Source organism: Eubalaena glacialis, chromosome 13, assembly GCF_028564815.1.
Source record: "Eubalaena glacialis isolate mEubGla1 chromosome 13, mEubGla1.1.hap2.+ XY, whole genome shotgun sequence".
Classification (NCBI taxonomy): Eukaryota; Metazoa; Chordata; class Mammalia; order Artiodactyla; family Balaenidae; genus Eubalaena; species Eubalaena glacialis.
Genome location: NC_083728.1, coordinates 42787516 through 42814799, shown reverse-complemented (window position 1 = coordinate 42814799; position 27284 = coordinate 42787516). Strand labels below are relative to the sequence as shown.

The following is a 27284-nucleotide window of genomic DNA, read 5'->3' as shown; positions in this document are numbered from 1 at the left end:
CATAATTCATATACACATATATATAGACTCCTTCATTATGCTAAAAGTCTTGAGAGTCAAATTATATTCTGTGCCATACATTTACTTAACCAGTATTTATTTGCATTAGGTTAACCGTGTACGGATTAGTCGTAATTGGTGCTTGTGTATCATGCAAACATAGTTCTATTATTCCTGTTTACTAATCTTGTCATGTGGCAATACTTAGATGATTTTGCTCTCTGACAGTGAGAATTAGGAGTATAAATACTTTATACATGGTCACATTTACAAACGTTTGCCAATAACCACTTCACAATCTTTATGGTGTAAGAGTGAGCTGTAATAATCTGGAATTGGCAGAAGCAATTCTTAGAAAGCAATGTCAGATGTCAACTTTCTTAAAAGTGCCTGACAGAGTTCTCCTTTTGAGCACTGATGGGTTTTGGCACAGGGACACTGTTCTTTTTTTATTTTTTTCTATTGTTCTAATAATTTCCACAACTGTTACAGGAAGTTAGCTTCTTATGGCATGGTGGAGACATGGCACTTACTGATGAGGTAACTTAGATGTAGAAAAATTCCCCCAAATTATTTGTCTAGCAGATCACCACTTCTGCTGATAAATTTGTAGACAGAGATTTTTTTTCCCCCTAGTGCATGCACTTACTATCACATGGCTAATACACTATTTTTGCTGTTGCTCAAACATGTCCTAATGCATCACAAAGCAGAGGTGTTAACACCAAGCTCATTTATTTGTGATGGTACTTTATAGCAAACATGTTTAAGTGGTATGATCAATGGGTAAACTCTGCCTTATTGGAATCGTAATTTTTGGGGATTTGTAGCTACTTTTGGTTGGCCAAGGAAATTCAGTATTCAAAACATTTAAGAGAAGTACGTAAGTCTCTGTGGTTTCAGGTGACATCTTGTCTACACATAAAGGAAATGCAAAAGACATCAGCTTTCTTCCGCGGAATTTGTGTTCAGAACTTTGGGAGTGCTCTTTTGATGCGGTGGTTCTGCGGTTTCAGTTTGCATCCTGCAGTTTCACACAACTGTTGCTGGTCTGCGGTCCATCTCGGCTTCCAATTTCACCATCTGCTGCATCTCCTTCGCCTGTAACATCAGAAACGTGACCTTACATGTTGAAATCCTTTCCTGAAGCCATAGAGCAAAACCCAACCTCTCTTCTCCCGTAAATTTGATGCTTGTCACTATGTCCTGGCTACTTAAAGTGTGGTCCATGGACCAGCAGCATCAGCATCGCCTGGGATCTTGTGAGAAATGCGGGATCTTGCACTCCACCCCAGACCTACTGACCCAGAATCTGCATTTTAATAAGATCCCCAGGAAATTTTTATGCACGTTAAAGTCTGAGAAGGACTGGTCCACACAGTACCAGGAAAACAACTTGAGAAGAGGTTACGCCTGTTACTTATAGATTATGTCGTGTCTAACTGTTTGATTTTGTTTCTACAGATTGACATGCCTTGACTGCGTGTAGATAATTTGATCACTTTTAGAATAAGCATTGCTTATGCACGATTTATTCCCCAAATAGCCTGAAATTTAATTAAAAGTAGTTGCCTAAGAATTTCACTGATGGGGAAGTTCAGGTGGGAGCATATCACATTGGTTTGGTTGGAGTATGCTGCAAAGAGAACGTTACAGGAATATGTAGGGTTCCTGGAATGCTATTGTCCAAAAACTATCCTTATAGCCTCTCACTTCTCTGGAGTAATTCATTTTTTATGGTCCACCCCAGGAAGTAAGCCACGGTGAACTCAATTTCATGAATTAAGACTGTCAAGAAGACAACCAGCTGATTTGGGAGGTGGAAAGGCGTCATATGGGGACAGGTTCTGATGACAAATCATTGCCTGGCAAAATAGGGAAAATCAATTGGTTCATTTTATATTTTACTTGCCAACTGTATGCTTTTTTCCAACCCAATACACAGATGTTTCAGAGGAACAATAAAGCACCCTGTCCTCTTTTAGTGACACATCATTTTGAAATAAAGGGCATTTAAGAATGGAAACATGGATATAGAAAGATATAACTCAAGAGGAGGACTCTCATGAGCTCTGATGTTACTATTCATGTCTACTTAGGTATTCCAACCAAATGGAAGGTCAGTGGGAGAATTTGGTCAACTCTGCAGATCATACTATGAGCATCTAAATGTCCCAAATGAAGTCCTGCTACAAAATTAGTTTAACCCACAGACCATAGAGTGATTTCCTTCTTATCATTATTTTTATATTGTGGCTTTAAATTTCATTTTGGTGAGGATGGATATAATAACATCAAAGATGATAACTTTCTGCTTACATTTGGGATGGACGGTTCCCCCTCCCCAGATTTTTTTTATGCCTGAAATATAATAATGCTCTAATAGAGAAATGAAGAAATGGAGAAAAATATACAAACATGAAACTATGACACAAACAGTATTCATAAGAGATGACAGTGAAACATTATCAGCACTGGAAATTAAATACTTTTATGTTCACTAAGTAGTAATAAAGGATTCCCTATGCTTCTCCCCTTCTAGCATTTAAAGACAATATTGAACACTGTTTAGAAAGAAGGATCATATTAACACTAAAAAAGGATTCCAAGAGCCAGCTTCTCGTATGAGCAGGGTGACCATTCATGCCCACTTGTCAGGGACGGTTCCAATTTATGCCCATGGTCTTGGCTATTATGAACAGCTTCCCCTTTCACTTTCAAAACTATCTTGTTCAAACAATAAATTATATGGTCACTTATAAGGGGTGATTAAGGTCCCTGGCAGATTGGATCTAACACAAAGCATGCCAAGAGTCATTGTATAATGACATTGTATAATGTTTCTGCAGGCAGACCATAACTCTTTGTCATTAAAAACCACCAATGAATTTTTACCGGGGTGCTTTAAAAATTAATGGCAGTCATATTAATGTTTGTGAAAGATCTGACTCTGTGACCCAGCCTTAGCTGTGGTCTGTCCAAACAACAACCATATATCACTGTTTTTGATGCCTGGGTACATCTTCATTAGCATGACTTGAGTTTCCCAGGTCTGCAACTGGAAAGGCTACTAAAACTCCATCAGAAATAATTCTCTCAAGATGTTGGCCATTTTGGTTTGAATATTACATCAGAAATCCAAGCATCAAATAGTCAAACTTTTAAATCAAACCCTTGCGATCTTAACTAGTCATGAGCAGATGTGAATCATCAAAGCACCAAGAATACGGATGTAGTTGAGCAGGAAGGCAATGTCTTGCTTATCAGAGTTTTCAGTCCTACCTTGCGTTTGGGACACTGCATGACAGGATTTCAAAAGCTGTTTGTACAAAAATAGTAATGTCAAAATTGAGTCATACATACAAAACAAAGAAAATAAATGAATACTGAAGTGACTTTGAAAAATGAATGCAAAACCATATACAGAAAAGCAAAAAGCTAAGAGTAAAACATGTATACAACTGTCAGTGACAAACTTCCCCTAAGTTGATCTCAACAGAAAAAAAAAGAACAAAACAAACGACCGATGCCTATTAGCCCAGACTGTGCTTCTCTTGTGGGGCAGTGAGTGGGGAACCCTCCCTTGAGCAAGACCCCCTCACCTCTCTTTATTAAATGATAGGATTGATGGCAAAAATCAATTTTTAAAATTTGGGTGTGACAGTAATGGAGCATTTCATATTTGAAATGGTGCATGTCAAGATGGATGAGCTCCTGTGTGGCTGGGAGGTCGATGGGAAACAGCAGCAAAAACCCTTTGGAGTTTTAAATGAATAACTGGCTGACCAAGTAGACATGGCCATTAGGAGGCTTTAAAAGGCCATATGAAGTCAGGATCCAGAGTCAGGACCCAAATATATTAAAACTTGCGTTGTTTCTACCAATGCCCTCAACACTGTCTAGCTAATGAAGTAGATTGATTCCAGGCTTTTCTTTGGGAGTGACGGGGAGAATTTAGGCGATTAGGGTCACAGGAAAGCAGGTAAGAAACCTTAAAGGGAGATATTATGGGAGAATGCTAAAATTCATTTATTTTTGGCTTAGAAACAGAAAAAATCTTGGGGTTTAACAGTAGTTTGGGAGATTGTTATACAAGTTTGGGATTGCCTGGAGACAGGAAACTGTTTTCTGCCAATGAAATATTGGTTATAAAGGGAGCTCTCCAAATGGTTCCAGACCTCACCTATTATGAGGGAAGAAACAGAGTCACTATGTCTTTTGCCCTGCGTCTATGACAGTGTTGAAACACACCGAGTAACTGAATTGAGAGGTCTCTGACCTTTAAATTCCAAAAAAAAAAAAAGTATACCAGAAATACCTGAGATTGAATTTGCTATAGAATAGGCCATATTTGTAAAGCAAAGCTTAACAAAGAAATTCAAGTCCACATTCTACATTTGCTGGAAGTGTCACTATATCTTGAATTTCTTTTCATGGAATCTCATTAAATCTTCATCAAATCTCAAGCCTTCTCATGTTCTTTCCTAAGCTTCTGTGACTCAAAGTATCACGTGTGGGTGGTAGACATTACCTGTAACCCATTGAAAGGCATTATATGAATTTTTGGAACAAAAAGTCACTATTCTCCCAATACGATCCAATCAATACAGTTATCACTAATCCAGTATTTCAATACAAGAACTCTGGTGTGATTTGAGTTATACATGTATTAGGATAAAAGCCCAAAGTGATTTTTAAATTATGCACTTTAGCTCTCAAACTAAAAACACTAGGTAACCGTATTCTCCAGCTCTGATATACACCACTATTGTAGTGATGAGTAATTTTTAGCACATTTATATTCTTTAGTCAAACTTGTTGCCAAGCAACACAATGATTTCTAAGTAGTTTCTTAATTTAGCTAACTGAAACATAACTGTATCTCACCTCCATTGTGCCTTCTTCTAAGGCATACTTATCCCCACCCAGTCCTGATTCACTAGAGTGGATTCTATTGTTTTGGAGATGGTGGCTCTACCCTTACCCATTCTCCCATTTCCCCCTGCCAGGAGCACTTTCTGAGAAATGCTTTAGGAGCAAAATCACTAGTAACTTGTACCAGAAGGTGATGTATCTATGAGTTGGTCAAATGAGTTGGACCCGTGGGACAATAAACACTTATTGTCCCCCTTAGGGATCTGTGGACTGTTCATGAATAGAAGCATTTAGCTGGAAAGGAAATGGGAAACATAACTCAGAAGTATGCCCATGAGTAAAACTTCTATCAACCAAAAAGTAAAGAATCTGAAACCAGAAGTTGGATTTATTTGTTACCCAATTGCAATACAAAAAAAAAAAAAAAAAAAAAAAATTTTTTTGTTTTACTTTACAAAAAAATATTTGTTTTACTTTCTCAAAGGTAGTTTTTAGTGTAATTTCCACTTAGGCGTTCTTCAACGGAAGCCATTTACTCTTAAAAAATATATGAAAGGAAATAGGAAAGAATAATGTAGTACAAGTACGTATTTCAGCAAAACCTCTTTACAGCTTCTATATTGAAGTAAATTATCTAGAAACTTCCAAACCAGCTACACCTAAAGAGATGTATTTGGACTGAGACAGACTGAAATTTTAACTGCTGCTGAGGGTCATTTTGCCACATAAGCTAGAGGTATTTCCATCAAATTGAAAGGAGAGTGTGGATGGCCGATGGGCTATAGCCCATCTATCTGTACTGCTCGAGGTAAACACACATTTATCCTGGTGTTGGCATATGCCTGATAGCTACTAAATAGTTGGATTTTGGATAACTCTTTTTATTTGTGTATATTTTTTGTGTTTATTTTTATTTGTGTATATTTAGCGTTTAGCACCAAGAGTATGGTATCCACTCACTTTCAGTGGTTTGTAGAGTTATGGTGGCTCATGCCTCTAGGTTTCACTTGTAAGGCTTAAGAAGGTTCTATAACTTCATTTTTAGATTGAGGTTGAAAGTAGGTGGTCTCTCTCATTTGCTTTTAAATACAACCTCACTTGTCTCTAGGGTACAAGTGATAAAACTCTACGTGAAAATGAAGAAACAATTTGTAACCTGTTTTCTCCTCCTCTCAGTAATGTCCTTCTTAGAATCCCCATAATCTAATCAAAACATGACTTTTGATTCTTTTCTCCCCACAGCCACATTCCTCTCCCACTCCTAAAAAGAATACTTTCTGTTCTTGGTGGATGAAATGGGGAAAGTACAGCAGGCACCAAATTTTTCTAGCTATCTTTCCGTGCCACTACTCAGGCCATGGGCTTTAGCAGAAGGGTGACTCTGGCCCACGGCATTTGCCTCCTGAAGCTGGTTGGCTGCCTACAACTTCTTATGCTTTTTAGGTGAAATACCTGCTCATTCTGTTTCTCTAGGAATTCGAGGTGCTCAAGCTGGACTTTTTTCAACTGGTCCATTTCTTTGGACTGCTTCATTGCGAGCTGCAAAAAACAAACAAACAAACAAAAAAACACATCTGATCAACTTTGGGTTGTAATCTTAAAACTTATGGATGAAGGTTGGTAGTTTGCAATTTAAGTGACGGATATAAAAAATAAAAGAAAAAAGAAAAATAGCCTGAAAACTGGGAGAGTTTAAACCCATAATTTTTACTGGCAAGATAGTTCTTGCCAAAATCTTAGAAAACAAAAGAGTACTTGTGCACGATTAAAATCTGGCTTCATTTTCTGTATAAAATGGTGCAAATAATTACCTTAAAGATTTTAGTGAGAGATTAATTTAGCTTTCAGGGAGCGGAGAAGAGAAACTATAATGTTTAATGTACAGAAAAAGCAAATTAAGCAAATTAGCTAGTAGTCTGATTTCTAAGCATGAGCTACTGTTTATAGTTTTTTAAAGGAAAAGTGTCAAGAAAATTATAAAATACTTACTCGCTTTCTTTCTTCCAGAAACTTTTTAGTGTTGCTGCTGTTTAACTCCCTGACCCGCCTAAAAGCAACAGGTACAAACAACAGTTGGTATGACGTCGGTTGGGATTACATGATATTAAATAAGAAAGAGTCATATTCCATTTAATTATTTGGATGGGATTATCACTTCCTTTTCCTAATTTTTATTGAGGAATTTTGAAATGTACAATGTACAGAGAAAAAGACAAAAAACATCTGTGTACCCATCACTCAGATTAGTCAACATTAATTATGTTTTACCATGCTTGTCTCATATTTTTAAAGGAAATAAAGCATTGCAGATATAAATAAACCCCCCTTTGTATTCTTCCTCACTCTACTTCCCTCCTTTCTCTCCCTCCAGAGGTAACCACTATTCTGAATTTGGTGTGGACCTTCCTATCCATGTGTTAATATTTTTATTACATATGGATGTATCCATATGTAATATACACAAATGTTTCTCAAACTTTCACATGCACACAAATCACATGGAGATACTATCAAAAACACAGATTTCTGAACCCACCCCCAGAGGGTCTGATTCAGTGGGTCTGGGGTGGACCTGAGATTCTGCATTTCTAATAAGCTCCCAGGTGATGCTGATGCTTCTGGACTACACATATACTGTTTTGTATGGTTTCCAAATTAACCTAAATGCTAACATACTCTGGGTTTCTTTCTATAACTTAAAACTTAGCCTTATGATTAAGAGATACAGCTATGTTTCAAACGATTCCATTATTTTCATCTGCTGCATGGATTTTTCCGTTTATGAGTAGATTACAGTATTTTCATTTGGCCATTAATAGAAAGTAGGTTATTTCCCAACAATGAGCAATGATTTGGTGCATAGGGTCCTGAAATGCTTGGCACACCATCTGTTGGCTAAATAAATGAAGTGTAGGACATATCCTCTTGTGCGTATGAGCAAAGGTTTCCCCAGGGTGTAAACCTAGACTTGCAGGTTGGTAGGGAGTGAACAACTTCATCTTTACTCCAAAGTACCTGTCCCAGTTTGCACTCCCACCCATGGTGTCTGGGTGTTACCCTTTCTCCATATCTTTGCCTACTCTTGTTACTATCAGACATTTCCTTTTCTGTCAATTGCTGGTTTTTTGAAATGGCATCATGCTGTTGTTTTAACTCACATTTCCCGTGATTATTGGTGAGGTGAAGTGTTTTTCATGACTGAATAGACGTATAACTGATTCAATGTCTATAATAGTTATAGGTCTATTCAGGTCTTCTCTTTCTTTTACAGTCAGTTTTAGATATTTTAGTTTTTCTAAGCAATTGTCCATTCCATCTAGGTTTTCAAATTCATTAGTAGCATTGTTTATAGTAGTCTTGGTTTTCAAAAATATTTACTGTATTTGTAGTTATTTCCCTTTTCATCCCCAATATTACTAATTTGTGGTATCTCTTTCTTCTTTATCAGTCTTGCTGGAGGTTCACTGATTTTTTTTTTTTTTTTCAAATAACAAGCTTTCGCTTTTGCTTTTTTCACTTTTTTACTTCCATTGCTTTTTGTTTTCTATTTTAATATTTTTTGCTTCTTAAATTTTTATTTCTTCCCATCTGACATCTTTGGATTCAGTTTATTTTTCTAATTTTATGTCCTCTTTGAGCATTTTCTTATTAATTTTCATTTCTTTAAAAAAATATATGCATCTAGGCTATAATTTTCACTGTAAATATCACTTTAAGATCTAGGGGCAGGAAAGGAATAAAGACGCAGACATAGAGAATGGACTTGAGGACACGGGGAGGGGGAAGGGTAAGCTGGGACAAAATGAGAGAGTAGCACTGACATATATACACTACCAAATGTAAAACAGATAGCTAGTGGGAAGCAGCCGCATAGCAGAGGGAGATCAGCTCGTGCTTTGTGACCACCTAGAGGGGTGGGATAGGGAGGGTGGGAAGGAGAAGCAAGAGGGAGGGGATATGGGGATATATGTATACGTATAGCTAATTCACTTTGTTATACAGCAGCAACTAACACAGCAATGTAAAGCAATTATACTCCAATAAAGATGTTAAAAAAAAAAAAAAGATCTACTCTCTTAGCAACTTTCAAGTAATATATGGTGTGAGCTACAGTCACCACGCTGAAATTAGATGTCTAAAACTTATTAATCTTATAATTGCAAGTTTGTATCTTTTAATCAATGTCTCCCCATTGACTCCCCTACTGTCAGCCCCTGGCAATCACCATTCCACCCTGTTTCTATGAATTTGGCTTTTTTTTAGACTCCACAAATATACAGTATTCTTCTCTGTCCAATTTAGTTCACTTAGGATAATGTTCTCAAAGTTCATCCATGTTGTCCCAAATGGCAGGATTTCCTTCTTTTTATGGCTAAATAATATTTCATTGAATAGACATCTCAAATTTTCTTTAACCATTCATCTGTTCATAGACACTTAGGTTGTTTCCATGTCTTGGCTATTGCGAATAATACTGTGATGAACATGGGGATGTAGGCATCTCTTCTAGATAGTGTTTTCATTTCCTTCAGATATATACCCAGAAGTGGAATTGCTGGATCATATGGTAGTTCTATTTTTAATGTTTTGAGGAACTTCCTCCATACTGTTCTCTATAGTGGTTGCACCACCAATCTACGATCCCACCAAGAGTACACAAGGGTTCCCTTTTCTCCACATCCTTGCCAACACTTATTATCTCTTGTCTTTTTGATAATTGCCATTCTAACAGATGTGAGGTGATACCTTATTGTGGTTTTGATTTGCATTCCCTGACGATTAGTAGTGTTGAGCATCTTTTCATATACTGTTGGCCATTTGCATGTCTTCTTTAGAAAAAGTCTATTCAGGTCCTCTGCCCACTTTTAAAATCAGGTTATTTGTTTTTTGTTATTGATTTGTTGATTTGCTTATATATTTTGGATATTAATCCCTTACCTGATATATGTTTGCAAACATTTTCACGCATTTGGTAGGTTGCCTCTTTATTTTGCTGATTATTTCTCTTCCTGTGTACTTCAGCTAACTCTGACACATTGATCAACAGTGTTTATGTTGTCATTCAGTTATAAATATCATGTCATTTATGTTGAAATGTCTTCTTTGACCCAAGAATAGAAGTATTTTTCAGCTTCTGCATGTCTTTCTTAGTCCTCTGATTATAAATTTTTAATTTTATTTCTCAGTAGTTTGATAAGGTGGATACACACAGCATGTGTTTAAAAAGGTAACCATTTGGCATAGAGAAATTATTCTTCAAGAGACCAGCCATTTGTAGATGTTTGAGAGTCACCTAACCACTGGATACTGAGTTATAATAAATAAGTATAATAAGTCAAAATAAGGAAATTAAATAAAAAACTTTTCTGGTTAAGTTATCAGTAACTCATAATTTAAGATAACTTGATCTCAACTGGGTTAAAGTCCATTTTGCAACATAATTGAAAAAATATGATAAAGAGCTATTTAATAATTAGCACATTTATCATGTTGAATTCTATATTTCAGTTTGGACAGTCTAAAATAGTTTAATGAGGTTTTATCATGGCATGAATATTTTGTGTTTTTCAGCTAAAGTGGACAATGTCATTTCCATGTACACAAGGCCATTAAGCAAAGTTCCTTGTCTGAGAATAACGTCCAGAGGGTGGCACTTTGTTAAAATAAACAAGAACCAGATAACTACCCCAAAATGATGGTGTAAATGAGCATTGATTAAATTGAGTAATAATCTCCCTAGAGAGACACAAATGACACTCCATGTTTACTGGGAAATTTCTTGGCCAAAGTGTTGAAAAGGCAATTCATTTCCTGGTCAAATTACTGTGGAATTCCAAATCCTATTGCTGGCCAGTTAATTCCAAACCATATTTAATCCAACAAAACTTCAGCATAAAAATGCACTGGATGGTATTATGCTTTATATTTTGTCCTATTTCAAGTTTAACTTTAATTATGGTTAATAAATGAGATGCATTTTAAAAATCAACAGTATTGAAGTAGTTGGACAGCAGTTACTGCTGTGTTCAAGACAAGGAGGAAACATCAGGTATCAACTAAGCGTCCAAAAAAACCCGTGTAGACAGGGGAATTGAAACAGGGGTACTTTGCTTGTAGCTGCAAAGTCTCCTAACAGCTCAGCCTATGGTCAACAGCTGAATGACGTGAAGTCCTAAACTTCATGCTCACGTTTTAATCCCCAAAGCTAATCTTCACTTTGCTCTGAATTTTGTTGAGCATAAAACACAGCTTTTGTGTGGGTGGTGAACTCAGCTGGCAGCCACATTCTATCCAAGTCTATTTCTCCAAGAGACGCAATCCTGCTGTGCTTGACCACTGCTGTATGAACCTAGCTCTCAGTTCTGGAGCAACCAGCACCTGTGTTCTTAGAGGCTTTCGGGGCAGCCATGAGCATCACAGGTGAAGATGCTTTTTGGGATCACTGGGAATCAAGTGCTGCTAACTCCCTCTCTTGGATACTATGACTACTGATGCCCTCTCAGATCCCCTTTACCAGCTTTGGCTAAAAGGCTTGCACCTGGGATCTTCTCTGGAGGTTACACAAACCTTCCCCCAACTCTATGTGGCCAATGACTGATTAACATAGAAGTACAAAAGCCAGACACCTGTGGTTCAAAGGGACAGATCATGGTACAGTTTACAATCCAGAGCTTGGGATCAGGCTGAAAAGGAAATCTAGCCGAGACCATATCCTTACTTATCCCCTGCCCTGGCCCCCTCCTGCTTCCTCCTCTCCCCTTCGCTGAAGATCCTTTCCTCAGTAAATCATATGCACCCAAATTCCTGTCTTTGTTTCTAGAAACCCATTCTAAGACAAGGATGAACCAGAAAACCTGTGTGTATGTGTGTGGGGTGGTGGTGGTTTGAGATGATGCCTGGTGTCAAGGACAGCACAAGGCCAGTCAAGGGAAGAAGACTATCCTACATGCTGTTATATAGACTGTAAGTCCATTCAGAATGGGCTTAACACCTGAGCAGATGAGATGCTTAAGGATGACCCAATAGGATGTGGGAAGGATATCTTGCCATATTTTATATAATTTTGTTTATGCCATATTTTATATAATTTTGTTTGTAAATTAGCACACATATATTGAATGTAAATCTGTTTTACTAGTGGTAGTAAACAATCAGATGTTTTACAGCAATAATAATACATCTTCTAGCAGTTATAATAGCAGGATTCTAAACCAGAACTCACAGGTTTTTTTATATCTCAAATGTGAGTATATGTATACACACAGAAATATTGTCAAGTCTGTGTCTTCAAGTCAATGTTATATTCCGGCAGTGAGCGTTCTGACTCACCTTTCCCGTTCTGCTTTATTCTTGATAGATTTATCTTGGCTGATGGCTTTGCTATTTTCCATAGAAATCTTAGCCTGGTGTGCTCGCATTTCCTTGCTTTCCCTATGTATTAAAAATAAACAAACAGGTGGTGATCATTTTGTAATGTATAGAAATATTGAATCACTATGTTGTGTACTAACATAGGAACTAACATAGTGTTGTAGATCAATTATACTTCAAAAAACAAAAAACGAAAAACAAACCTAACCAAACTCCTAGAAGAAGAGATCAGATTTCTGGTTACCAGAGGCAGGGGTGGGAGGAGGGGGAATTGGAGGAAGGTGGTTAAAAGGTACCAACTTCCAGTTATAAGATTAATAAGTCCTAGGGATGTAACGTACAACATGATAAATATAATGAACACTGCTCTACGTTATATATGAAAGTTGTTAAGAGAGTAAACCCTAAGAGTTCTCATCACAAGGACAACATATTTTTTCTTTTTCTTTTCTTTTATATCTATATGAGATGATGAATGTCCACTAAACTTTCTGTGGTAATCGTTTCATGATGTATGTAAAGCCAAAGCACTATGCTGTACACCTGAAACCCTACAGTGTTGTATGTCAATTACATCTCAATAAAACTGGAAAGAAGAAAAATAAATTAGGGGAGTGGAGAGCTAGTGTTTAGTGGGTATAGAGCTTCAGCTGGGGAAGATGAAAAAGTTCTGGAGATGGATGGTGGTGATGGTTGCACAACAGTGTGAATATACTTCATGCCACACATTTTAAAAATGGTTAAATGGTAAATTTCATGTTATGGATATTTAACTCTAATAAAAAAAAATGAAAACATAAACAGAAAACACATTCCACACGTAACAACGGGACTAGGTTCACTTTTATTTCATTATTGGGTTCATCAAGTTGTTTTGTACTCTGTGGAAAGGAGGGCAGGAGCCCTGATCCATAAGGATGCTTCTCCTGGGGGCAGTGGGTCACTGTGAAGTAACAGTGGTGGGCTGGGAAGAAGCGACATTATGTGTGTCTAAGCTAACCCTAACCACACAATGATCGTATTCAGCTGCCCAGAGTAGGACACTGTCATTAACATGCCATAAGAATTCTGAATAGTAAAAGCTACATAGCCTAAGTTATATACAAATATCTCAGGCAATCATGTTTACCAACTTATATACAATTTAAAAAAAGTAAAGAGTGAATACAGCATGAGAGTAATCAAAGAATGCACAGGGATAACCACTTATGGTCAGTAAAATACAAGGATATTCCAGCTTTGCCCCACGTTTTTTGGGATCAGATGGCTTGGAAGAGAAAGGATGCTCTAACACTCACAAGTGACCATCCTGTTTTCTGACAGCCCAGGGGAAGGAAGGGGATGAAATGGTTTCAAATAAGCATAGGAAATAGGGGGGGAAAAGGATGTTTACAGGTGACTGATCACTGTGTGTGCGAATGCGTGTGTGTACCACAAAAACTCATATCTTTAGATTATTGATGAGTACATTAAAAGCATACAATTTAGAATACTAAAATGAATATTATTAACAAAGAATCTTCCCTGGAACCTGTGGCGATCTCCTTGAAGCACTGCCTGGAAATGAGGGACCAAGGAGTGAGGTTGTTTAAGTAGTCTTTGTACTTCAGGGAAAGGGATGGACAAAGCTGAAACAGAGAGTTCTTCAGTCAGAGACCTTAGGGCCACAGAGGCTGGAATATGTATAGAAACTCCGGGGCCCAAGAAAATGGCTCTCAAAATGTTTCATAACTTGTTATTAAATTGACCATCTCTTCTTTCATTCAACAAGCACTTATCAATACCAAATAATGCTGCTGAATGTTAAGAAGGCAAGATTTTTTAACCGAGAGCAACAGCTGTGATGGTGACAAAGAAACACAACCATAGGATGCTTGAGAAAAAGCTTCGACGCTGCTGTTTTTTTGAAAAATACCCCTGCCATCGATCTGTTTTTTAAGGTAAGTTAGTAATAAGGTTATGGTTCCTTCAAATGACTTCCTAAGTCATGCAAGAATTCATTTACTTTTTTTTTTTTTTTTTTTAGACAATGCCTGCTGTTGTGGGCTAATTTTTTCCCTTTATTCAACTTCAAAAAAAAAAAATAGAATAGAGTACTTTATTCTTTGAAGTATCTTTGAATAAGGGTGGACACCCAAAATCTGGTATTGTAGCAATGGTCAAAGGGAGGATGATGAACAGACCTTTCTGTGTACTAAATCAAGAGCATTTCTAAGGGGAAAAAAGACAACTTTTAATCCTATACAAATAAGTAGAATACTTGAAAATGGATAGGGTCTGGAACCTTAGCCCACAGTAAACTCAGCAGAGTATACCTCATTTAGCTGATTCATGTGAGAATCAGAAACTATGGCAAAAATACTTCATGTTCTTATGGCCGTATATCACTCCAAAATAAAGTTGGAAATCTGAGAATGTGCCTAGATAATTCATGCAGTTAGATTTTAAAAGGTTTTTTTGATTTGTTTGTAAAATGTTTCTGTTTTCTACTTTTTTGTGTGTATCAACAGACCATAACTGTGGCATACAGTTGGCACTAAGGAAGATGCAGGCGAGCTGCAACAAAGCTGTGATAAAAAGACATAACTGACCTAAACACTCTTCTGACCTGGGAAAAAGTCCAGCTCATCATCTGCAGTATGCAATTTGCTGAAATGGGGTGAGACCAAAAGAAACAGATACTTTTTGCTGTTTCTTGATCATGCCTGCTTTTCTAGAATTCATAGAAGTCCAGACAATGGAAAGAAGGGTCTTTCCTCAGGTACCTCTGAGTGATCAGAACCAATCCCTCTAGGAGCTCAACTGCTTGGTCTTTATCTCCTTCTATTTCTTCTATTCAAAGAGGCTCCAGATCATTTTTTAAAGGCCACCTCCAGCCCTATCATTCTGTGAAGCATCTGGGACCACTTGGAGGCGGTAGAGCCTGTGACACTTTTTAGTATGTATCATACGCTACTTGTAACGTGACTTAATTTGTCATAGGAGTGTGAGATCTTGCCAACGCTTGGAAGCCCTTTGATGGCAGAGGCCATTTCTTATAGTTCCTCTTGCTCACGTTAACTATCCAATAGGATATATGTAAAAGCTCAATGTTGTATGTCAAGGTGATTTTCCTTACTACCTTGACAGGTGCATACACACACACACACACACCACAAAGCTAGTCTTTTTTAAAAATTGGGAGTTTCTTCTGGAGCTAACTCTCCCACCTGTCATGGGACAGTTTCAACTGCTGGGTCTGCTGCTCGTGGGCGTTGATCAGGAGCTTTCTGAGCAACTCGCACTGCTGGCTGAGGTGCAGGTCCCGGATCTCCTGCTCCTCTGCACTGTGGGTGTTGATCATGTCTGACCACTCTTTTGTGTGTTGCGCCACGATCTCCTTGACCTGCGTGGGGAAAAGGGGGTGGTGCCACCTGGAATTCTCACAGGTCAGGTAGGAACTGAAAGCACAATATTAGCCATGCATTTCAGATCGCTCCCACCAATTTACTTGGTCAATCAGTAGACACCCATATAACCTGCAAAAATATGTACTAATCAGTGGGAATCAAGAAGTCATTGCTTATTAAAATAGAGCAATCACTTTGGCTCTAAATACTTAATCATGACCCATTATTTCAACTGCCTAACTCGCCCACACTCTGGTTTGTCTGGGCTTTGGGCTCCTTTACCAATTCTATCAGAATTCTCTTCATCACCTCATATTTTTCCAGCTTCACTTCCACAAGGCCACAGATCTGAATAGAGAGCTGTGTGCTCTCTTATTCCTGGATCATGACTTATTGTGTCATTTTAACAGACGTTGGGGTAGAAAGTCTTCCTCTGCAAAGAGTATCCATGCTCTTCACACTGTGGTTTTACAGCTCGTCAATAGCTAGAGTCTCTTTCTCCACCTCCTTGAATCTGGTTGACCTGTGACTTGCTTTAGCCACAAGACAGTAGCAAATGTGATGCAAGCAGAAGCTTGGAAAGTACTTATCCTTTTTCTATGCCTGGAACCCTGAGGCTAACCTGTGGTAAAGCCTGTGCTAGCCTGCTGGAGGATGAGAGGTCATGTAGGAAAAAACAACCAGTAGTCAGCTACCCACCAGAGAGCTGAGTGAGGCCATCAATCCCAGCTGACTGTTGACACACACATGAGCCCAGCCAAAATCAGTAGAACTGTCCAGTGGAGTATAGCCCAAATTCTAACCCACTGAATTGTGAGCTAATACATGGTAGTTGTCTTACGCCACTAAATTTCGGCATGGTGTTTCATGCAGCAAAAGCAAATTGATACGGTGGCCAACGTTTCTGCTTTCCTATTTATGCAAAGCATTTAAAAATCATGGCATGTTGCATAGTTGTTAGTTCTCAAATATTCCAGTTAAGAAGAGAGAAAGAGAGAGTGGGGAGCAACTCTCAAAGATACACAGCTTACTGCCTCTACAGACTGCATGGCAGAGTGGACACAAAATACACAGCACCAAAGAGAACTTCGGCTTGGATGCCTGGCTGGCCCAGGTGTGTGGCAGGGTCGCTGGCTGGATGACAGAGCTGCATGTAGACATATGGAGGCTGGCTGGTTTGACCAAAAGCTACAGTTGGAAACTTTCTTTCACAGTTTCTTTTCTTTTATAATTATTATAATTATAATTATTTATGTTCTTGATGACAATTTGGTGCTCAGTTCTCCAAAATGTCCATAATCTTAATTAATGTCCCCTAAACTATTTTCTTGTGTCTTTGGGGGAATCCAAGTAATTAGGCTCATCTCCTAGAATCTCAGCTCTGGATTTTTTCCCATCCCAAACTTCCACAGCAAAGTTAGGATGGAATAAGTATCAAAGAGCTACTGAACCCTCAAGGTGGGTGGTTTTCTGTCCTATGATCAATATTACTTCTATAGGGAATCATATTCTGTATTTTATACACTATTTCCTTTTAGTCCATTTATTGTTTCCCTTGATGCTTCTGAGGCAGACAACATAGATATTGTGAGCATATGTTTACAAATTAAGGAAAAGGTGTTCCATGAAATGGCTCTTCTCCAAGCCAGTGAGCCCAGACCAGCCCCATGCTACTGTTATTTCTGATTTAAACTGGGTGCAGCTTCTAAAAAATTACAGAGTATCTTCCGCAGTTGCTGCTGTAAAAATAGGCATTTTCTTACCTTAGATTTGTGATCTGATGTCAGCGTCTGAATCTTAATTTCTGTTTCTTTCTTCATTTCAAGACAATTACTTCCCCTGAAAATGGAAAACCACAAATGCATGCCAGGCATTAGATATCTTTCCTCTCCCAGGAACCTTTGCTCCAAAGCCTTCCAATGAAGACAATTTGCTCATCAAACATGAGACGCCATGGCTCACTGGGCAACCTCGATTCTTCCAGTAATAGATGCACACCTTACAAAATATCTGTATCGTGATTACTCAATTCAACCACTACACAAAGAGACATTTCAGACCTAACAATTATTTCATTGTTAAAGGTTTGTTGTCAGGGTTTCCATTTTGGTTCCTGCTTTTCTTCAAGCTATTTTTTATTTATTCAATAATACACTATTTAGGATGAGAACTGAAAATAGGGCCTCAGCCTTGAAGCGAGTTTTCAATTCTTCCACTTTGGTTGTAAAGCCAGATTTTTGTCTTTGACACATGCCAGCAAGGGAGAAAAATAGCATTTCTTGGCAGTGCAGGGTAATTTTTGCTTCTTACTCTATTGTGAGTAGGAAATATATACTAGGCAATTGCCCAGCAACTATTACTGCTTATTTCAGTGATTAATTTTTCCTTTTGGAATATCCATATCATTGCTGAAACCAGAATAGGCCCTGAGCTTCTGCATTCAGCATATATGCTCTGATTTATTATGGCCTAAGTCAGAGTGCTTCATCATATTATTAATAGAGAGTGTCTCTGAGAGGCACATTCTAAACATCCAACTTATCACTTCTCCATGGCTGGCACTGAGTGTGTTTCCCTCTTACTCTGTTATTCAGTGAGCTTGCAGCATCACAGAAACATTCCCCTAGCTTAATTCTATCAATAGATAAAATCTTTCATGGTAAATGCAGTGATAGGTTTTATTCAACAGTTTCATCTGTTGGCATAAGCTAAGGATTCTTGTAATATTAAACATCAAAATTGCATTTTTTTCCTTGAGTGTCTCAACCTTATTATTTATTACCTGGCAATGCAAAATGATTTCTGGAATTTTTCCAACTGTAATTTGTCCTTCCTTCTCCCCCTCGACCCCCATTCACTTTAAAGGTACCATGAAAGACACAGTTATTATTTCATTAACCAACAGCTGCAGAACTTGAATAAAGCTCCTCTTTTCCACTTCAGTCACTCCCTTCAGCTGAGTGAGTCGCTTATTTTCCAGGAATCATTGTTAATGATGAAACACAGTTAAGACTAAGTTCTTCCTTGGCCTAAACAGGCAGTTGAACTGTGGGAAAAGACAAAACACAAAAAGGCAAAAAGCCTCCAGAGGACATAAACAGCATTTACCCCTTCTTCTTCATTGCCTTCTCTAGGATTTTCTCATGAGTTGACTTCTCCTTGTCATACTGTGCCACAATTTTGTCAACTTGTGTGCAATGTAGCTTCTGCATGGTACTGTGCTCCTGAACGAGAAGAATTTGTAGTGACAAGTTAGACTTGTAGTGTAGCTGATAAACTTTATCCCATGTTGGGCTGGCATAATTTTCACCAGCTCTTTCAGAGTCTTGGTTTGAAAATCAAGGAGTAACTGAGTCTGGGAGCTGGAAAGACTTCCAATATTCCACCCAACCCAAGAGTTTCTTGTATTCCCATAAGGTCTCTCCAACAAGGGGGTTTCCAGCCTCAGTCTATTGAACATGCCCACCTCAAAAGGCAGCCCTGCCCACTGCTGAGCAACACCAATCATCCTGAAGTTCTTTCTTCTGCACATAGATGTCTCCATAGAACTTCTACCCATCCATCTTTGTTCTGCTGAGTCATCTAATTAGTCCACTGCCCCTTCCACAACCTAGTCCCAAAAACCCAAGTTCAGCTGCCATATTTATTCTCTTTTACATGCTAAATATAACTATTCATTATGTGGCATGGCTTCTAAACACCGGGCACTTTTTGGAAGGTCTTGAATACCATCATTACACAATGAAAACCTCCACTGTGGTTGTCAACATAAGCTAATTTTGAATCCCCATCAATTGATATTTTTGCCAGCTTCGTAATCTAGATGCACTCACAAGGATGACAGAATGTTCGGGAACCCTGGCCTTCAGCTTTACAGATAGTTAAAATATTTCTCCATCTGCTTCCTTCAATCACTGAAAATGGGGCTGCAATGCTTTGAAAATAAGTATTTCTTTATAAACATTATTTTTCCTGATAATTTGGCCACAGCCAGGGACTTAACTGAAATCAGATTTCTTTAGCTGCTCAGCCCCTAATCATAGGGGAAAACAGTTCAATCAGTAATATCCACTCTAAGATGATGCTTAATGTTATATCCTAGTCTTACTCTTGAGAAACTTAGAGAAATGAGATGATACTAAAGTCTGGAATGGATAGACTTTGTTCAGGTTATGTAACTACCCTCATGGTCATGTTTCCTTTTACTTATTTTTTTAAGTGAGTAACAAAAGTGAGTGACTTAATTTTTTAAAAATTAATTTTCTTCCTAAGGTAGGCTCACCTTTAACCTAATTCATGAATATCTTAAAAGATTTCATAAAATATAAATGGGGGAGGGATTTTGAAATTTCCCAAGATTTTCTTAATTTCCCAGCACTGTTAGCAGGTTAACACAGGACTTGATCTACAGTTCATTTATATATAAATTCTTCAGAAACACATTTGCGCACATGGTCTCAGCATTCCTGTCCAGTGAATAAATGCCTCTGGGAGAAGGCATGGAGGAAGGTGGTGCTAGGCAGGAAGGTTCTCGGAATAGGACCTGATAACAGGGACAATGAGTGCTCCAAGGTGATGTTACCTTGCTCTGGATTTGGGGTTAGGGAATTATATGTAACAGTGTCCTGCTTAATTTGTGGTAACCTGGAACACCTCATAAATCCAGTCCTGTTACCAATATCTGTGCCCTTTTTTGTTATAAACTAGGGGTTCTTCATTGGGTTAAGGACGTGGACAGTCTCAGATCTTAGGACAAGCTACTTACCCTCTCAGTCTGTCCATCTTTATAATTGGGAGAGTGATACCTTCTTCAATCTTTATAATTGGGAGATTGTAGCCTACTTCATAGGGTTGTTAGGATTAAATACAAGAGAAATCATATTTCAAATGCCTGTTATACCTTATTCAAAATACAATGACATACAAACCTACTTATATTATTCAGTACTCATGAAAACATGCAGAGAGTAACCTGGGAGAAGGGAGAACAGCCTGAGAAGTTAAATCAATAAACTTTTCCTCCAAGCTTAACCTACTGCCGCAGGAATGGATTGACACGTTGATGTATCCTTATTTAAATGGATTTAGCTACTCTTGCATTGTCATGGGGAAAAAAAACCACTAAATCACCCTACTACTAGCCTTCCTTCTAAGATTTAGTAATCATCATGCCTGTCTGGCACATGTATTAATTTTCCTGGACAAATAAGGGGCTCTATGCAAGTCTAGAATAAAACATTTCAGAGGTGCCACATTCCTATGTCTCTTGCAAACATCATTGAAAGGAGGGTGGAGAAGATTGTTTCTTTAAATATTCTAGTGCAGCACAAGAAAAAGAAAAAAAAGAGGCTCTGAGGATTGGAAGTAAGCTGACATAGACTATCGCTTAAGGAAGTATTCTGGTGAACCTTAATTAACCCAATTAGATATGAGGAATGAGGGTGTTTGTACCATAAAGGCATAAAGTTCATGATGGCTTCAAGTATATAAGATATGTTCTACAAGGGCAGGGAAAACCACTTTTTTTCACCACTACATGGCCCAATGCTTGGTACAAAGTAGATTCAATAAATATTTGTTGCATGAATTAAAAAAATTAGCATGGGAAAGCAGTAAGAGGACTTGGATTCCGGTCCCAGCTCATCTTAGTGGCCTTGTGCAACATACATAAACCTTTCCAGGTTTCAATTTCTTTTTTAGAAAACTGAACAGGACCTTGTTTGCCCAACCTAATTCATGGTTATGAGCTGCAAGTTACCTAATGTATATAGAATTTAAAAAATTAGAAGCATATTGAATTAAAATGATTACAATGAATACACATAACAAGAAAGCTCACCTTGAAAAATTATCTCTTGTGTTTCTCTCTGTGCTCAAAACTATCCCTGCGTGGTAGGTAGCAGGTATTGAAGTTTTGGGATAATCTGGTTCCCAGACACCACTTCCCCTTTCACAAAGGAATGGGGACCTAATTACTGATCATCACGTGATGGGTGTGGCGGTGGGCTCAAGCCTCAGCTTCCTGTTGTACAAACTAGAGGAGCCAGGAAATGATCTCTAAGCCTATTTATACTTAAAAAAAAAAAAAAAATCTATCATTGATTTTATTCTTTTGGTCCTTAACTGAGTCATGAGACCCTACGGAAGAGATAAGTCCTTTTTCATTCTTTCAGGTCAGAGTACCAAAATTAAATATGTTGACTTAAAAGTCTATCTTAATTGGGACATTTTGGGGAAATAAATGTACAGCTTTTAGCAGGATTTGTATATGGTTCTATCAAAGTTAAGAGTACCTGCTGTATATATGTATATATATAATTGATTCACTTTGCTGTACACCTGAAGCTAACACAACATTGTTAATCAACTATACTCCAATAAAAAAAGAGAACTGTCCACCACCATCAATTGCTAAAGGAAAAAAAATCAATAGTAACCTCGAAAACTACAGTATATCTATTTGCTCAGTGGAAAAAAAAAGTTAAGAGTAAATTCAGCTTCTTCTGGGAAAAACTTCTGCTGCAATTCATTCTTGTGGCTGATGTGACTCTGGGCATAAATTTTCACCCCACAGATGATGCTGAAACATCTGAGTAAATCGCGTTTGCTCAGCACGCACCTCTGAGATTACCAGTAAGCTGCCTTTGGGGGTGGTTGCTATGTCTCTGCCCATTTCTACTTCATGACAGAGTTGTAGGTCTGTTACTGACTTCTTACCACGAATTACATTTGATGAGTTTAACAGTAGTCTTGGTGTTTGTTATCAGCAAAACTGCTTGCATAGCAAAGAGCATATTTTCCATTAGCAGCTTTACTGAAACGCCAAATTTTAGTCAGATTCTCAGGCATTTTATTTGACTCATCTAGCGATGATGCTGCAAACTGGTGGTCCAAGGGATGCATCCAGTTATTGTTATTGTTTTTTTTTTTTTTTTTTTTTTTTGCCTACATGGTGTTTCAGAAAAAGACTGAATTAGTGGCCAATATTAAAAGAAAAGGAAATTCATGTAAGATTTCAGGTTCTGTGATTCTCTTTTAGAGAATGAAGCTGGCCCACAGACTCTCAAGGCACCAATGGTGGGAACTGAGTCTGACTTGCCCTTTGGACAAGAATGAGTGTTCCCTGTTTTCTACATGGGGCCAACTTCCTTCATTTACTTCTTTTACCTCATTTGAGTAGGAATTCTTCTGCTAATGTGTTATCAGGGATATTTACTTAACTTTGGGTTTAAATTTTTTCCTCTAAGGATTGGACCACATCTGACAATTGAAAAGCATGCTTGTCTCTTAATGAAAGCAACCCTAGCTCTGGACCCAGATAAGCCCTGCACTAGTGTGGGATCACGGTTGCTTAGTTCTGCTCTTTCTGTGTCTCATCTAATGGACACTTGAAAAGTAGTCCACTAGTTTCCATTTCAAATTGAGAAAGTGAGAGACAAGTAGCAGTTTGACTGTCAACCGCATTCAGAGGATCAAAAGCAATTGACCATTGCCATTTTCCAAAAACTAGCCATGTTAGCTAGCATCTCGATCCCATTTGGGGCTCAAATGGTCATTACCTATCTTTTCTTCCCACTGTCCTAACAGCAGATCTCACAACTATTTCTTTAGGTCTCTTTCATATATGGTAGATCCTCATTGTCACAACACTATTCCTTCGCCATCCTGCAGCTAACCTTTAAGTTTGGAAATAAGCTCTCTTATGGACCATACATTTCTTAAGCCACTAGGTTAAGTAAACCACATTCTCTGCTTCCCTTTCTGAGAAGTGGCATGATTTACTCAGGCTGGTATGTAATAGCTGAGAGTGCCCTACAGTCACTGAACATGGACTAAGTACTGGTCTCTGCTCTTGGCTACCATGTGCCATGGTTGACCCATGGGTGCTGTGATTGGAAGGTACAGCATAGGCCACCTTCCCTCCTCTGTAGGTTATTTTATAACCCAAAGCTTTGAGGTAGCAAACCTTAGCCCCATCTTAGGTAGCACCATAACTGTTAGAAAGGGTTATATAAATGTTGTTTCACAGAAAGGCTGGGGTAGTTAATCCTTACTATTGCTTGACAACAGGGCAAAACCCATTTTTCAGGGAGGCCTGCTCTGCATCTTGCAGGCCTTTAGTGGGGTTTTCACTGAGGGACAGTAAAGAGTGCTAAATAATATTCCTAAAGAAATAGTTTTCAAAATTTAGTGTGCATAGGAGAGGAGCTTATTTAAAATGTATTTCCTAGACTTCTCCTTGGAGATGATAACAAAGTCTCCAGTGGGCACAAGAATATGCAGTTTTATGAAGCCTCCAGTTCTTGGCCCAAGGATCATGTATTGAAAAAGCAGTCCCAAAGGACGTCAAGATATCTGTGCCCTGTAGACTCATGACTGCTCTTAAAAACCTTTTACTAAGACCATCAAGATGTGTGGAAATAAAAACTAATGTGGGAAAACTCAGAGGCAACCCAATATAGTGATGAAGAGCTTGAGTTCTGGAGTCAGATAGAATTTGGTCCAAAGCTTGGCTCCACCATTTAAAAGCTAGGTGATTTAGTCAAGCTGTGTTTCTTTTAAGTGTAAATTATCTCATCTGGCAAATGGTTGGTAGACTGTTTGCAAAAAGGGCCACAGTGATTTCTCTTTCTGTATCCAATCCCCTTTGCAATCTGACTTTGTGGTTCCTCCTGCCAAGAAATAAGAGTCCTCATCCCTTGAACCTGGGACAGCCTCATGACCTGCTGTAGCCAAGAGAAGGAGGTGGAAGTGATGCTGTGCCAGTTCTGAGCTTGGTCTCTTGGGACCCCTACCATGTGAACAAGCCTGGACTACTGCTGAAGATGAGAGACCACAGAAAGCAGAGGACTTCCAAAGTCTGCCAGCCCCCCACATCTACCCACCACCTGACAAACTGGTAGTGACAGCAGATGTACAAGTGAACCCAGATGAGACCAGGAACATCATCCAGCTGAGCTACAAAATTGTGGGCTAAATAAACAGTGGCTGCTTTTAGTCACTACATTTGGGGATAGTTTGTTACTCAGCAAAAGCTAACTGATACAAGTTAATATAATTATAATACTCCTTTATATAATTGTTATAAGAATACCAAATAATAAATGCTTATGTATATATTAGCTAGTTTTACCTTTTGAAAAGTATTGACAGATAGAAAAACAAGTGTTAGGATAAATAAGATCAAATGGGATCAGGCACTAAGTGGGTCCAGTGGTAATAGATTCACCACATCCTCTCACCTCCTTCACCAGTGTTTCTTTTTTTCAGTTTTAAAGACAAGTGCATTAGTTGAGTAGATCTCAGTATATATTGGGCAAGTAAATATTCCAATATATGCTTAATCTTAAAAGTTGGCTCAGATGAGACAGTGGAAAGAATTAGGGAAGTACTATAGACTGAACAATTACAGAAACTTTATAGAGAGAAAGGTCTAACTGTTTGAAAATAATTATTTGCAAAGCCTTTGGACAGTTCAAATAGATGAAAAGCACTTTAATTATAACCAGCATAATGAGTTATATTGCTCTAGGCACTTCTCTGAATTTCATTTTATTCATGTCTAAAATGTGGATAGTACCATTTGGGTTTCAGGGATATTGTGAGAATTTAAGAATGTATATACAATGTGTAACACAAAAGTGGCACTAAATAAATGTCAGCCTTATTAGTAGTAGTAGTTCTATATAAAAAGATTATGGAATTCAGAGTTCGTAAATTATACTGCCAAAGCAGGCTGAATAGAAAAGTGGGCCCCCTGTGTATTTAATGTGGGAGAAGGAATTCATCATAAGCTTATAATCATACATTTGTGACTTGAACTTCTGAAGTACATGAGGATATGGAAAACAAGCCATGAAATGCATTTGCCTGCTAAGAAATGCTTTCAAAAAGCATTCTGAAAAGCAACAGGCAAGCACTGTATATTTTACGGAGTAATTTGGCTCTGTTACTTGACCGAAGGCATTTTGAAGGCTTCCTCCAAAAAATGTACACTAAAGCTGTTACGAAAGTCCACACATATTTAGATGGTAGGATTCAGGGAGATTTAAAATCTCCTTTTAAGTTTTGGTTCTATTAGAATGTGGGGCTCCAAGAAGCTTGAAGTTGTTTCTGCAAATGAAGGCAATTTGGATTCTATTCAGCCATATAGGATTTATTTGTTACTAAATATTAGTATTTCCTCACCAATAAGTGTGAAGAAAATGGAAGGAATAAAGCTCAGTGGCATAAGAGGTGGAGGGGAAGAGCTATCAAAGCTACCTCTAAATTCTCTCATGGAAAAATAATTTTTCACTTGCTATTGACTGAATATTTGTATCCCTCCCCACTCTGAATTCATACGTGGAAGCCCTAATCCCCAGCGTGTTTGGAGGGGGTGCCTTTGGGAGGTGGTGAGGTCATGAGAGTGGAGCTTTCATGAATGGGATTAGTGCCCTTATAAGAAGATACAGGAGAGAGATGAAAGCTCTCCACACCATGTAAGGAGCAGTAAGAAGGAGGCTGTCTGTAAACCAGGAAGGGGGCTCTCATCAGACACTGAATCTGGTGCACCCTGACCTTGGACTTCCAGCCTCCAGTACTGTGAGAAAGAAATTGTTGTTTAAGTCATCTGGTCTATGGTAATCTGTCATAGCAGCCCAAACTGACTAAGACACCATCTTTGCCACTTTTCCGATTAAGCAGATAGGCCTGTTAATAGAACTGAGACAGTCTGAACTCAAAGGTTTAGATAGGGAATCAGCAGACAATTCTGCTTAGTGTTATATAGGTCAAGTTCTAAAGAACCAAGGAGCAACCTTCCTCAGCAGCTGTCCAGGTAACCAGTATATTGACACTGTCCAAACTAGATGGAGATTTAAATAGTGTCCCATGTGCTGTCACTGCCTTTGATGCAAGGGGGGAACTTGTTTACTTACTGAAGCATCCAATATCCTTCACAGAATAATGCAATAAGAGTATGGGTTCCAGACTCAAGACAATTTGGGTTCAAATATTGGCTCTGCTACCCTCTAATGCTGGGGCATTAGTTACATGGCTTCACCTCCCTGATCTTAACTTCCACATGTGCACAATGGGGACTTAGAATTTATCTTATAGGGTAGAGAGTATAATATGAGGTAATAAATATAAAGTGCTGAGCACAGCATCTGGAAAATACTTCACATACAAAACTCCTAGATGGTATATTATTCTTATTATTATCAGACATGGTATATTTCCTGGTCATGCCTCAAGGAAATATTAAATGAGACTCAGGCCAAAATGTTTAAATTTCCAATCAGTCCAAAGGCCATTGAGATGCCTACCTCAATAACAGAGATCCAACTTAAACAGAAGGAAAATCTGGTGGATGACGCCTTGCCATATGGCTACCAACTCCATTCCTAATAACCAAAGTCATTGAAAGTGAATTTGAATTTCCTTTTCTCTCCCTTTTCTGTTCCCTTTCCATATTCCAGCTTGTTGCCAATGACCAAGAAAATGGAAATCCCTACTTGAGCTCTGTCTCCACACTTATAAACATCTGTGGTGAGTTTCCCACGTGGGCAATGAAAGGAATTCCTTTGAATAGAATTGCAATTCGAGCAGTCTTTGAAGTGACCTCTATATCAGCAAATCCATGAAGCCAATAATACAGGGACTATT

General features: G+C 38.3%; 1 protein-coding gene across 1 annotated transcript in view; it reads right to left on the bottom strand.

The window, feature by feature from the left end:
• Nucleotides 1–265: 265 nt before the first annotated feature.
• Nucleotides 266–27284, bottom strand: part of PLCB4 (phospholipase C beta 4) — a 172980-nt gene continuing 145961 nt past the window's right edge. Inside the window, exons 31-38 of the mRNA XM_061210021.1 lie at nucleotides 18744–18859; nucleotides 17399–17474; nucleotides 15456–15631; nucleotides 12205–12306; nucleotides 6865–6922; nucleotides 6328–6414; nucleotides 3283–3319; nucleotides 266–1101 (exon numbers count right to left, since the gene is read on the bottom strand). Coding sequence (XP_061066004.1) covers nucleotides 1013–1101; nucleotides 3283–3319; nucleotides 6328–6414; nucleotides 6865–6922; nucleotides 12205–12306; nucleotides 15456–15631; nucleotides 17399–17474; nucleotides 18744–18859 — 741 coding nt within the window. The 3' untranslated portion in view covers nucleotides 266–1012. The remainder of the gene's footprint in view (nucleotides 1102–3282; nucleotides 3320–6327; nucleotides 6415–6864; nucleotides 6923–12204; nucleotides 12307–15455; nucleotides 15632–17398; nucleotides 17475–18743; nucleotides 18860–27284) is intronic.